General features: G+C 41.6%; 1 protein-coding gene across 1 annotated transcript in view; it reads right to left on the bottom strand.

Annotated features, from left to right (window-relative positions):
• Positions 1-14,668, bottom strand: part of lrp1bb (low density lipoprotein receptor-related protein 1Bb) — a gene marked incomplete at its 5' end in the record, with an annotated part of 421,412 nt that overhangs the window by 24,336 nt on the left and 382,408 nt on the right. The window contains 12 exons of the mRNA XM_083638437.1: positions 2,674-2,847; positions 3,120-3,236; positions 4,825-4,931; positions 6,689-6,912; positions 7,502-7,743; positions 8,617-8,736; positions 9,739-9,873; positions 10,166-10,309; positions 11,188-11,310; positions 11,536-11,658; positions 13,348-13,480; positions 14,526-14,632. Coding sequence (XP_083494563.1) covers positions 2,674-2,847; positions 3,120-3,236; positions 4,825-4,931; positions 6,689-6,912; positions 7,502-7,743; positions 8,617-8,736; positions 9,739-9,873; positions 10,166-10,309; positions 11,188-11,310; positions 11,536-11,658; positions 13,348-13,480; positions 14,526-14,632 — 1,749 coding nt within the window. The remainder of the gene's footprint in view (positions 1-2,673; positions 2,848-3,119; positions 3,237-4,824; positions 4,932-6,688; positions 6,913-7,501; positions 7,744-8,616; positions 8,737-9,738; positions 9,874-10,165; positions 10,310-11,187; positions 11,311-11,535; positions 11,659-13,347; positions 13,481-14,525; positions 14,633-14,668) is intronic.

Raw genomic sequence — 14,668 nt, 5'->3', positions numbered from 1 at the left:
TTCTGCTAGCTGTGCACAACGTCTGTCCATGGACTGACTACACACTACACGCCTGGCCTAATGAGTCAGTGGAGAATAGAACAGCTGCCCTTTAAGTGAAAAACTCTGACCAAGACTGATCTGTTTGACGCTCCACAACCATTAACACCACATATGTACTGTAACAAATAACCGCAGTAGGTCTCCCGCATGAGGAAAGTGGGAGGAAAGACAAGGCAGCATCGATTTATGACCCTCTGTCACACACCTGAAAAAAAAAACACATACTGGTAGATTTCAAAGCGTGCTGGATACAGAGCTGGAAAAACACATGTTTTTCCTGCAGGGATTAATAACAGAACCAACTTGGAGAGCAGCGCATTGTCAGTTGGGATTTTCTGGGTATCTGCAGGTTTCAGACAGCCATATTTAACACGTTGACTGCCACTGACGTATATATACGTCAAAAAAAATCCAGCGGTTCACTGCCATTGACGTATTAATACGTCAAAAAAATAATTTTTTTTTTTTTGACGGTGCTACGTGGATCAATGCCCCCCGCGTCTCCTATGGAGATATTGGAAGTATTGAATGTGTATAATCTATTTTACCGACCAGCTAGGTGGCGACGGTGCCCTCCCGACAGAGAGAAAGTCAACCAAAAGCAGCCGCCTCCCGCGGCTGCTTCCTCCATTCTCAAGGAAATGGCTTGCCGATTTTACAGTCATCAGTCACCAGACTCGCCGCTCTCGGGCCGCGCCAGCAGCAGCACACGGGGGATTGCAAATTTGCATAAGCCTAGAGTCGCACGGGGCTTCATCGGGGCTCTCAAACCCAAGAGACGAGTGAGACCTATCCACACTCGCTGCCAGGGAGGGAGGCTGCTCAAACTCGCTGCCAGGGAGGGAGGCTGCTCGAACTCGCTGCAGCAGCAGCAGCAGCAGACCACTCGCTTGTGACAAACGCAGGCTAAAAGCCACTAGACACGCCCACGGAGGGAGGAGTTGAAGGAGAGGGTGTTCGGAACTATATTGTTTGGATGTCTGATCTCTCACTGATGCCAAAAATAAATGGTTAAAGTGACTGTTCTGCCTGTTTGATTGAATTTCACAAAACTGCGATTATCTCAGCTTTCACTCTCAGACAGCTGAAACCATGCTGTACTCAACGGCTAATATCTACATAACTACTAACTCTACAAACTAACTCTTTTAGACAGAGAAAGCACACATTCTATTAGTACTTTTCTGAACTTTGTGTTCACAAACTCCAAGCAGAAAAGAATCCTCGGCTCTTTTAACACATTGACTGCCAGACGTTTTTTTTTGCTGTAGATAGCTTCTGCCAAGCCGTTTTTTGAGGATTATGGCTCATTTTATAAGAGCCGAGGATTCGTTTCAGCTTGGAGTTTGTGAACATACAATATCTCAAAAGTACTAATAGAATGTGTACTTTCTCTGTCTAAAAGAGTTAGTTTGTAGAGTTAGTAGTTATGTAAGCATTAGCAGTTGAATACAGCATGGTTTTAGCGTGAAAAAGAATATTCAGAGATAAACGGCTTTTTGTGAAATTGGATGGAACTGTCACTTTAACCATTCATTTTTGGCTCTCTCTCTCTCTCTCTCCCTCCCCCTCTCGCTCTCTCTCTCTCTCTCCCTCCCTCTCGCTCTCCCTCCCTCTCTCTCTCTCTCTCTCTCTCTCTCTCTCTCTCTCCCTCCCTCTCGAGTTGCTTCAACTCCGCCCTCCGTGGGCGGACAAGCTTGTCACCAGTCAGTGCTTTGCTGCTCTCCTGTGCCTGTCTGCACAGCCGCTGTTTGAGGAAGTCGGGATGGACTCACTCGTTTGGAGTTTTGGTTGAGAGAAGCTTTTGCGATTCTGGTCATATTTATGCTGCGTGTTTCAAAGTGTGTTCGTCCACCTGTAATCTATCACCCGATCATAGTAGATCGGCTGAATCTATTATGTAAATTTGCAATCCCGCATCGCCAGCAATCAGCGCGAAAAGGAGAATGGCTGGGCTGAGAATGGCTTGACAAGTTAAAAAAATGCTTTCCTTCCTCTAGCAAGGAGAGCACTGTTGCCACTTAGTGGGTCGGTGGAATGGGTTGTAAACGTTCGGTGGCTCCAATAATTATATAAGAGATGTAAAAGGCTTAGATGCACAACCCACCGTCAAAAAAAAAAAATCGATGCCAAAAACGTGTAAACACGTTGTTGGCAGGGAACAGCTGGATTCTGAAAACGTGTTCATACGTTGTTGGCAGTGAATGAGTTAAAATGAGCCAGAATCCTCAAAAAACGGCCTGGCAGAAGCTACCTACAGCAAAAAAAAAACGGCTGGCAGTCAATGTGTTAAGACGGTTTAAGATATTTTTAATGCTACCTAGAATTAAATTTAAGGGCACATTTAAAACCCAACATAGCAACAATGTTGACAAAACCATAATTAATGAAACTTCTGACACGAATGGGCAGTATAAGAAAAAGGACACCAGGAAGTGAATCATTAAGTTTCAAATGGGAATACATGGAATGCAATTGCCTTGTAGCTTCAAATTTAGATACATTATTTTGGACCTTGGGATGATTTTTAACTGTCTACCGGTAATTGCTTGAAATAACAGTTATTTGTCAATTCCATAATGCAGTTCACTTTATATTAAAGAAAATATATAAATTGTCAAGAGAAGTTACCATCTTGTTGTTTGTAGCGGTGGGAGATCAAAACATTTGTGGGCTTCTCCACGCCCAAATGGAAAAACTCCACAGCCTGTTTGCCATACTTGTGGATCTTGAAGACCTCGTGTTTTTGCCCGGTTCCATATATGTAGTCTTCAAATATATCAATTCTATATGGCTGGGAGATTCCTGTCAATTCAGAAGAGAAAAAGCAAGTAGATTACATCAACAAGTGACCGTGTCCACATACCGGCAGCCATGAGTTAATGATGGTTGGTATCCTGAGCTGGCTAGTGCTAGTGCAATGGAGAACGTGCTACAGTATGTGGGCGGATAGATCTCGACACAAACCTTGTTATTGTTGCAATCTTTGGATAGAAATGTTGAGGAAATGAAAGGGAAACCTCAAAAGTATGTGCTTGGAAAGAAAAGCTGAGCTTTGTTCCCCAGTTTGGCATTACCGTGTCTGTCGCTGATTGTCACCAGAGGGTCTGAGCCATCCAATCGCATGCTCCCTATCTGTGAGAGCTCAGGATCAGCCCAATACAAACGCTGGTTGAAATAATCAATGGCCAGGCCTGGGGGAGGATGAAGGGAAGAAGATTTATTTGCCTTATGAATTGTACAGAGATCAATATGACTTCCTTCAACACGGGACCTTCAGGTCTCAATGACTTTCTTGAAATATGTGACAGGGACTGACTGGCGTTTTGGGTAACAAGTAGGCCAAGGTCATTTTTCAGTTTTTCCAGATTATGAAAGTGCAGAATGTAAGCTTTCAAATGACGTGTCGTACATTGAAATTGTACTCCTAAAGGAAACATATTGAGGAAATTGGCCTGAAAGTTGGTGAACAAGCTTGGTTTGCCCTGAAGAAGCTTAGTTTAGTGATCCTAGAACTGTTGTTTGTTATATTGAGTGCGTTCTTCAACATCTAAACTTGCGTAATATGGAAAAAGTGAAACACTTTTTTTGTTAAACACTTTTTCTTTTACAACCTTTTTTCTTCATTTGTGCGATTTCACAGTTGCCTCCTTGTTACCCATTTTTACCAGATCGTGTCACATATTCAAACAGAATTGCAGTTACAGTAAGGTGTCAAGGTCACATGACGCTTTTTTTTTAATCCACCTCATTTTACTTTCTACTGTGTGCAGCAAATTAGTCGAGAAATGTTCTTGCATTCAAACATAACTACCATTTAGTAGTTTATTGCATTTCTTATGGCAGAGTTTAGGTGTGCCTACATTACCATTTCCAACCAGAGACTCACTTTTACTTTCTCACACAAGTCTGAGTGGATAATTGAACACCTGGCTGGGGCGATTAAAGAGCTTTGCGTTTTTCCACAGATGATGAATTCCTGCTTCTGTGACCAAGACAGAACATGGCTCCCTTGAATTAAAGGAGGCCAAAGCAGCTCTTCAAAACTAGATCAGCACTAAGTGTCTCCCTAAAGACACACCAACACATTTCCACTGGCTCAGGAATATTCCTTATTTCTTACTTCCTTGGCCTTGTTTTCTTATATCCTTAGCTACTGTACCATCTCAAATCTCTAAAGTCTCTAGTTACAGTATATTGATGGGACCCTATGAATGTAAGGACTATACTGTATATCCAGTATTATGTGCAGCTGAATACACTCTATATCCATTCATCAAAGTATCTATGTATGGAACTGTATGTGTGTCTTTGTATTAATTAAGTTTACTCATCGAATTGTTTCTCTAAGCATGGGTGCAAGTCCAAATTATATTGCAATTTATGTTTGCAATGATATTGTAGAATTTAGAGGTGCACAGATTGGCCAGCACTATTACAAAGCAATTACAGGCACAAGTGCTTTGAATTTATATATTAATTTGACTAATTTATCCACTGATCAATGCATAACAAACTGAATAAAAACGATTAACAATGTTGAATAATTATAACAAAAAAATAGGCTTCACAACATACTATACATACACAACAGAGTATACATGTAGCTTCTCATTTTGAGTGTCAGTCAGTGCCAAAACAGCAGGTACACCAATGGTAGATTACTTTTCCTTTTCCACATAGTAGGAAAGTGTTACTTATAGAGGTTCAGGTACCAAAGTAAAAGACAAGCAGGAATCTAAGGAATCTAAGCATATTGTGGGCTTTAAAAGAGATAGGTACCGGTGGGTCTCCTGAGGTTTTTCTCCAAGAGCACTCTGCGCAAGGAGCCATCCATGGCCGACTCTTCTATATGGGAGTGGTCTCCTATTACGCTCCAGTACATCATTCTGCAAGGGACAAAGAGAAATGCCTCTCTGACACCAACACATGGATATTTGTATACAGCATGCATACAAATAGTATGTCTGTAAGCATGTGGCATAACAAATAAGAAAATAAAAATATCACAGCCACTTTGACACAATCGATCTTTGTCAGTGGGCGGTCCTGAGTGTGCCTCCAGGTGTGTGTTCGTAATATCTAATCGCAAAAGTACAATGCCAAAACAAAAACAAAAGAGGATGGAGGACGGATAAAGATCTCAGATGTTTACTGCCCAACCGAGGCTCCATCTAGTGGTGACTGGTGGTGGCCGACAAGAACAAATGGGAAGGCCCAAGGTTCACTGTGATGAAGACGACGCACTACAACGCTATAGTCTAAAGCAGGCATATTCAATTGGCGGCCCGGAAGCAACCTCCAAGTGGCCCAGCGAGTATGGCCATAAACCGCTAATTGACCTGTAATTATGGCAGGCCGCAGTCCATGCTCTCGCGAGCTCACTTTTTAAGCTATCATCGGAAACTACACATCCCGACGAATAAGTAGGTACCTAGCCTGGTAAACCATCCGATCATGTAAACTCACATTTGTGTTTCGTTCTGCGAGACCATCTGGCCTCTACCCTGGGGCGGGCTACTTCAGATTCCACAAGGCGGACGGGCCAATCAGGGACCTGCCTCGTAGATTACATCGTACCCGGCCAATCAGTAACACCACTGGCAAAACAGTAATGGCTGATATGGTTCTCCGGCTCGAGCAGTAACGTCAATGTTTGTCGAGTTGTAACAGCCATAAGTGCAGTTATTGCAGAAATAGACTCAATAACAACAATTAAACAAGAACAGGAGTATGCAACAGTGGAGTTTCTCAGCAGAAAGGTTGTTTTCACTGTTCTTCCGAGTGGATTTGAATTTCACTGGATCCGACGCTCATTGGCTGAAGGACTGGCTACTTCCACCCACTGAAATGACTGTGCACAGCTCGGAGTTCAGACAGATCCACAGAACCAAACAGAATGTGAGTTCACGGATCCGGATGGTTTTAACTAGTGTCCTCTAGTAAGAGAGTGGCGTCAGCGGAGGACCAAAATGCGAGACTCATTAGCCAATGAACAGCCAGGAATGGGTCTTGCGCTACTTTTACATGCTAAAATAAAGCTGATAATGTACAATTTGATTCAAGGGATGAAAAACCCTTTCATAGTACAACACAAACTATCTATTATGCTGCAACTCGACAGTGCTGCTTTTTTTACTCAAGAGTTCCACTTTCTACTTCCTGGAAAAAAACTGGTCCATTGGAGTGAATGGAGATGTCGGAACTCTTCTATTATACTCTGGTTTTAACCAGGCTAGTATAAAACCAAGTTCACTGGGAAGTGGGCATAACATAGATCCAAATGCAAAAACAAGTCCTGGTTTTAAAATCTGGCCCAACTGAATTTGTAATTGAATATCCCTGGTCTAAAGAGCCAGTTGAATCAGCTGGGAAAAGGAACAGCAGTATCTCTTCATTGATCGCACAAATTGAAGCACCCAGGCCCTCTCAAACTGCAAACACAAATTCTTGAGTTCAACGTGGGAAGAACATTCTCCACCAGGACGCAAATATCAACTTGCTTTTTCTTCGATGTGATATTCACCTAATGTTTGCCTCAACATTACACAGCTGTCTACAGGGCATGACCCTTCAAACCTGCTTGGAAACAAAAGAAGTCGTCAATAACGGATGAGAGCAGCGATGCGCAAGAGGACAAACTCACCCTCGGGCTGGGTTGACAGTGATGGCGTAGGGCTCTCCCGCTATGTCAGTGATCAAGCGTGTGCAGTTGGGTCCCTTGAGCTGGCCCACATTTATGGAGTACCTTAACTTAGTCCAATGGGCCGTGTAATAGCTGAACCAGTGCATCCGAGAATGGTCCGTCCAATAGATATTCCCTGTGATCCAGTCAGCGGACACATCCCTGGGTCGACGGAAGTCTGAACACTGGAACCAACAATGGTGGAAAAAGTCAGGTGCTCTATCCAGCTTTTGTAGATAAATTTACTTGAATGTGCTTCTTACAAATTAAATACAGTAGTAAGGAGAGATTTATTTGTACAAGTTTACCCACAAATTAATACTTTTTTGCTGGCATTATCTGGAATTGTTTAACAGCCTAGTCACAGTACACATATAATGGGGCTGGTTTTACCCACCTTATCAGATTGTACAATAAGAAAAATGAATAATCCAAGAGATGTTAAATTAAAAACAACAATTTGCACCATGCTTTTCTGTCCATCAAACAAACAATACATGACATTATAACACAAGAGCTTAATGCAATAATGACTTTCACATCAAAAGCAGCCGAGACACAGCTTCAATGGATTTACAATACACACAGATCCATGTGTTTCTACATCATCAAAAAAATCTAAAATATGCTTTGTCCATTGAATCTTTGTCAGGGTAAAAAAGAAAAAAAGGAAAATTAAAAGAAAAGAAAAGAAAAGAAAAGAAAAGAAAAGAAAAGAAAAGAAAAGAAAAGAAAAGAAAAGAAAATTGTCACCCACACCTTGGATATACTTACAATGTTTCTGACAATAGTTTTAGTTTGACTTCTGTCTAGGGTTTCTTTGTAAAAAAGTCCACCAGGGTTAAACTGGGTAGCCCAGATAAACTTTTGGTGGTGAAACAGAGCATCCATTCCAATAATGCGGGCATTGTCCTCGATGCGAGTGAGTAGTTTGTGTCCATGGCTCTGGTTAAACGGATACACAAAACTTCGGATTTCAGTGTCATTAGCTATGTAGAGCACTCGATCTTCTGGTCCTGCCCGATGAGTTATTAATATGCAAAAAAAATGAAAATTTGCTAAATTCCATTGGGAGTATTAGACAACAGTTTAAGCACAGTACAAACAAGTCAACTTTAACATTAACATACATGTATCACAAATTCAACACTAGTACATTGACTTTAAAATATTGAATAAAGTATTAATTTATGAAAGAACAATTAATGCATAGAACACAATAAGAGGTAACACTTTATTTGGATAGTCCACCTACAGAGTAGGTATTTGTTAGATTTCAACAGATTATTAGGTGACATTAGTTTACATTCAACAATTCAACTATTTCGCTTTGTCTGTAGATGTTGTTTTAACAGCTTATTAGTTGAGATTCAACAAGCTGTTCTGTTTGCTTCCTGGTCCACACACCTGCACCTACAGTAGTATAATATGTACATATGGGGGTATGTTCATGAATTGTCAGATATACTCTATAAAGAATCTGTTAAACAGTTGAATTGTTGAATGTAAACTAATAACGGACAGTTGTTAGCACTGTCACCACACAACAAGAAGGTTGTGGGTTAGAATCTCCACCCGGTCCTTTCTGTGTGGAGTTTGCATGTTCTCCCCGTGTTTGCGTGGGTTTCCTCCCACAGTCTAAAGACATGCTGTGTTTGTAATCGCAATGTATACAATATAGTAAAATGTGTACTATGTATAAAATGTATGTTGTGTGTAGTAGATACAGTATATGATGTAGTATAATGTGACAATGCTGTGAATGATAATGGGCTATAAACATAATTGAAATGAATAAGCTGTTGAAATGTTGCAAATACTCTAGGCAGACTATCCAAATAAAGTGTTATCCAATAAGATATTTTGGAATCAAAACTTTGAGACCATACCTTTTGCTATACAGTTGCCATTGATCTCTTTATAATTCCGATCACATGTGCACTTAAAAGATCCTTTAGTGTTTGTGCAATAATGGGGGCATGTATCAAACTGAAGACACTCGTTCATTTCTGGAAGGAAAAGAGAGAGCGGTTTACTTTGGAACAGGTTGCTTTGAAAAGGTTAATTGGGGTTATTTATAGCCATCGTGGGCAAAAACACTTCACACGCATGCAGTCTTCAGACGAGCCAGACGCACACACACGCATGCAGTCTTCAGACGAGTCAGACGCACACACACGCATGCAGTCTTCAGACGAGTCAGACGCACACACACGCATGCAGTCTTCAGACGAGTCAGACGCACACACACGCATGCAGTCTGCAGTCTTCAGACGAGTCAGACGCACACACAGACAGTGCAAAGTCCAGGCCAAAAGTTATGATCACACAGCACAATATGCACTAGGCATCTGAGAAAGATACTGCAGATGAGCTTGAGTTCATTTTCCCTGTAGATAAGCAGCACTGACCCATTACCAAAAGGAAATTATATCCACTCAGTAAATGACTCGTTCCCTTTGCACAGAATTAATACCTACCTAACACAAAGCCATTAAATGGGAACAAGAACCAGGTCGAGGGGTTGATTAAATAATTGCAGCTATCATCTCTTAAGACTAAATGACTGTATGCAAAAGTACCGTATCTTACGGCTGGGCGATAATTCAATATTATCGTTTATCATCTTTCAGTGGATTCATATCTTGATGATATGGTGATTCTGGGATATCATGACACAATTCTGCTGTCTAAATTGATAACGAGCAAATGTGACCAAATTAAAAATTTTAAGGAATGTTATTTGAGTATTTCTATTTTGTTTGACATCACGCCTAACATTACCATTCAGTTCAACTGGATTTAATGAGACTTTGCATACAGTACGTGAGCCATATCATGATACAGTATTGATACCGAAAAAGGTCTTTGTGATTATCATGACTTACAATAAGTGTAAATAGTAAACATTCCTCAACCGTCACATACTCTATGTACATTTCTAGCCATAGCATTAATATTAACGCCATGTATTGTTATCCTAAGCAAAAGAAAAAATGTTCATACCCTACCTTCACACTGGCCTGTCTTTTGATTCCTCTTGAAGCCAGCTTTGCATTGGCATATGGCATTAACATTTGTTTGATTGCAAACTGCGTCCTCTCCGCATGGATTCGTTTTCTTTCCACATACGTCTCCATTCGAAACTGGAAATTACAGACAGGACTTTGATTACACAACTGTGCTCCTCTGTATCTTAGGTGCCTGCTGTGCCTTTCTTTTGATGTGTAAAAGCCAGCAGGGCATCATCTTCTCTCATACAGTACACAACACACCTCAAACATGGCTCTGCATATATTACCATAAATAGCCAAACATCACATCAAAAACTGTGCAGACTGCTGAGCTTCCTGATAACGTCGGCGTGACATTCAGTGCTTTTCATCTTTCCCGAATGCCACTTTGATGTGCGTGCTGGTGCCGCCGGGTGGTACGTACAGGCCTTGCAGTCCTGCTCGTCCGAGCCGCCGTCCCCGCAGTCGTTGAAGAGGTCGCACTGCAGCTGGGCGGGCACGCAGCGCTGGCTGCTGCACGTCAACTCCGTCTTCCCACACGGCCGAGGTCTGCCGGCCACCGCCTCTGCTTCAGTACACACAAGGTCAGTTCAGAGGACAGCCAACAGCACTTTGACCCGCTATCCAGAAAACAACACATCAGCAACATGTTGCCTTCAGGTTCTCAAGGTGATGCACTATGTGACAGGGACTGACGTCTTGGGTAACAAGTAGGCCAAGGTGTTTTTACAGATTATAGAAGTGCGGATTGTAAGCTTTCAAAATGATGTGTCATACATGAAAATAGTTGAAGAAGATATGCTTATTTGAAAGTTCATACTCCTAAAAGAAACATGCAGAGAAAATTGCCCTGAACAAGTTTAGTTTGCTAACAAAGTATTTAGTGATCCTAAAACTGTATGTATTGAGTGCATTCTTCAACACCTACAGTAAACTTGCGTAATAAGGGAAAAATAAATAAATAAATATATACGTAAATAAATAAATAAATAAATAAATATCTTGATTTGAGTGATTTCACGGTTGCCTACTTTCACCAGACTGTGTCACATGTTAGAAGAAAATACCAGAAGCCTGGCATTTTAAGCTAAGTGGGTTATTATTATTATTGTTGTGATTTCGAAGCTGCACTGCCAATTTCACACATTGGTGGCCTGAAAGGGCAGAAAGAGGTAACCGTAACGAGCGTAACCGTAATGACGTCAGTAAACCGCACAGAGCATGCTGATGTTTACCAAACCTGTGATGCTTCACACACCAAATGGACGAGAGAGGCAAGCGATCTCTCACTGGACTCGCTCGATTGCTGCTGCTTAGGAGACAGTTTGGACGGTGCTCTTAATTTAATCTACGGCGTCTCAATTAATTAGCCTGATAAAACATGTATTTTTACCGACACTTGCAGAGTGCAGCTTTGAGATCTGAGTCGGTGCATTTTAAACTCACCACACTCCTCTTCATCCGAGTTGTCTCCACAGTCGTCCACTTTGTTGCACACTTGGTCTGTGCGCAGACACACGCGATCATTTCTGCAGCGGAATGGCCTTGTAGGAGGGCAGGGGAGCTTGGCTATATTTTAAAAGATGAGTTGGATTTCAGGGATGCTGTCTATAGAAAGCTCTCTCTCAGAAGAAATAAGTGCACAGAAAGATGTTGCATGGAGGAGACCATCCCTTTGAACAATTTAATGCCTCAACAATGAAATGCGCTCTCTTGGGAGACAGAAAAGTAGTAGCTCATAAAATATGCATCAAATGCAACGTCTTGAGAGTGAGAGTGACAGCTTCGACTCACCACACATGTCGGTGTCTTCATCAGAGTTATCTCCACAATCGTCCTTGCCGTCGCACACCCATGTGTGGAGTTTGCATAAGGTGTTGTTGCAAATGAATTCATCAGCACGGCAGAAGAAAGCACCTGTAATTACACAGAGTAGTACTCTCTCTCTCTCTCGCAATACAGTAGTTCTTCTAAAACTGTAAAGCCATTATCTTTGGAATAATAATGACATTCAAGGTTGTATGAGATATCGCTCACAAAGACAGCACATAGCAAGATTCTGATGACAGCTTTGGATCATTTTGCCTCGTAAAAACAAAGTCTGAGTCCAATATCATCTCTAAAACCTCTCTCGCTCACTGTATGTGTATATGAAATCTCTACCTCTGGCAAACTGATCCCAACTTAAATGCTTTTGAACATGATATATTATTTCAGATTCTAATCTCAGGTTCAATTCTAATAATTGCAGTGTAAAGTTTTGAGATACCATCAGCGAATCATGCTTGGTCTCAGACATCAAGGATAGCCTGTGTAATCCATGCAGCGGTAATCAGAAGCATCCCACAATGCATTAACCAGTGGTGTAATGTAATAAAGTTATAATACTTTGTTACACTACTTTATTTTTTTTTGGGGGGGGGGTATGTGTACTTTATTTGAGTACTTATATTTCTGTCAACTTTCACTTTTACTCCACTACATTTCCTAAATTGAGTACCGCAGGGATGATGTATTTTTGTAGGTCAACTCAGCTAGTCATGCTAGTTCTGGTTCCATCGGCTAAAAGTCAATGGGATTTTAGTATCGAGATTTCGGTTAAATGTATGAAATAAGGTCTGTGGTTAACAAAAGTTTATGAAACAGCAAACTTCGTGTTCAGCAAGATAATCTTCACAAATGAGGACCTCTTTTATGACTTTCTGAAGCGTTTTTTTTAAATTGCGTAAAAACAAACAAACAAAAACACACATTTACGCTTCGGCCTCGACTTTTACCGCTGTGGCAGTACCTTGGGAACCCAGCAGTAAGGTGGCCAAATGAAATGTGCAACATCTGTACTTTTACTTTCAACACTTAAAGGGAGGCTTTGCCGATTTTCAACCCGCTTTGTATGATTACAATGTCAGTAATTATGCAGATGAGCAGCCTAATCAGCGCTCGCACCCAGGGACAGCAATATGGATTTAACCTCAATTATGAACGGTAAGCTGAAATCATTTGTGGTGACCTCAAAGTAGCTAAGATTAGTTTAGCTAGCTTGCAGTCAGGAAACTGCAGGCAGCAAGTTTACCTGTTGCTTGCTTGCTTGGCAACACTTGGTAGTGCAATCCTGAGGTACTGTAACTGTTTTTGTTGACGGAGACGAATAACAGACAGAAATCATCTGTTGTCACAAATTACTTGAAAGACTGCTATTATTACTTGATGAATAGCTTTGTTTATGCTGTACAACTGTTGTATAAAAGCAATATCACACTCGAGGTCATGCTGTTGTTGTCTAATATCGTCATGACTGTGTTTATCTTCGGCACTCGGCCGCGACTGAATCACAGCCGTGACAAAATTAAGATATTAGACAACAACAGCACTCCCTCTCGTGTGATATTGCTTAAGTGACTTTGAGTTATAGAAAAGCACTATATAAATGGCATGTATTTATTATTATTATTTGCAGTACTTAATCCACCACTTGCAGTATGTATTCCTGCTCTGCAGATGTATGCATATCTTTTTTATAATTGTTAAATAAATCCAATCCAATCCGATCCACTGGCATTAGCCCACACGTGTAATACAGTATAAGTGGGAGAGAGCCACTCCTACCCTGACTGCACTTCTCCTCGTCGCTGTGGTCCACGCAGTCGAACACGTCGTCGCAGCGCCAGCGCCGCGGGATGCAGTGGGCCCGATTCAGGCACAAGAACTCATCCTGTCTGCACTCCTTCACACAGCCAATCTGCCAGCGCACACACACAGTCGATCAGCAAAACACATCACACACATGCACGCATGGTCAATCAGCAAAACACACTCACACACACGCGCACACACACGCACGGTCAATCAGCAAAACACACTCACACACACGCACGGTCAATCAGCAAAACACACTCACACACACGCACGGTCAATCAGCAAAACACACTCACACACATGCACGCACGGTCAATCAGCAAAACACACTCACAAGACGGCAAGTGATTCATGTTTGATCCTGGGCTGAACACGCTGCAGCCATTGAGAAGCCGCACTGCTTAAAAGACACTGGGCCATATCTTACACATAGTGCAAGTGCAAGGGCAAGTGTTATCTTTACTAGTTTCTACATAGCACTCAAAATCGCCCTTTTTCTTCTTCTTTTAATGACCACTGGGGCGCTGAAACACGTGCTTTGATGTACTGACTCAGTGGCAATTAAAAGAGAAAAGGGAGATTTTGAGTGCTAGAAACTAACAAAGATAACGCTTGCCCTCGCCCTTGCAGTGGGCGTACGATATGGCCCACTGTATACCGGCTGAATTTGGAAACATGGGGAACGAGGTCAGTGTAAATGCAGTGTATGGAGTTAGGGCTGGGCAATATATTGATATTATATCGATATTGTGACATGAGACCAGATATCGTCTTAGATTTTGGATATCATAATATTGTGATATGGAATACTGTAAGTGTAATCTTTTCCTGGTTCTAGGTTGCATTACAGTAACGTGATGTAATTTTCTGCACTTACCAGCCTGTTAGTTGTTCTATCATTTGCCTTTACCTACTTAGTCATTATATCCACATTACTTATGATTTTTTTTTTTTTATCGTATTGTGTAAATATTTTGTGAAAGCACCAATATTGTTGCGATATCGATATCAAAGTAATTGGCAAAAAATATTGTGATATCGACCAGCCCTACGTGTGGCTTTGACTTAGAACTGAACATTTAGCCCATCTCGTAGAAAATACTGAGATATGATTTTTTGGTGCATGGAGTCCTGAAGGCAGTACTGACCTCGTCCGAGCCGTCCAGACAGTTGTTGTGTCCGTCACACCGCAGGCTGGCTGAGACACACCCTCCACTGGCACAAACGTATTCGTTCAAGGAACACGAAGGGACCACTGAGGAAATGCATATCAAATCAGCTCGGCTGTGAC

Source organism: Poromitra crassiceps, assembly GCF_964638095.1.
Source record: "Poromitra crassiceps genome assembly, chromosome: 6".
Classification (NCBI taxonomy): Eukaryota; Metazoa; Chordata; class Actinopteri; order Beryciformes; family Melamphaidae; genus Poromitra; species Poromitra crassiceps.
Note: the sequence above shows the minus strand (reverse complement) of the source record. Positions and strands in the feature narration are given on the sequence as shown.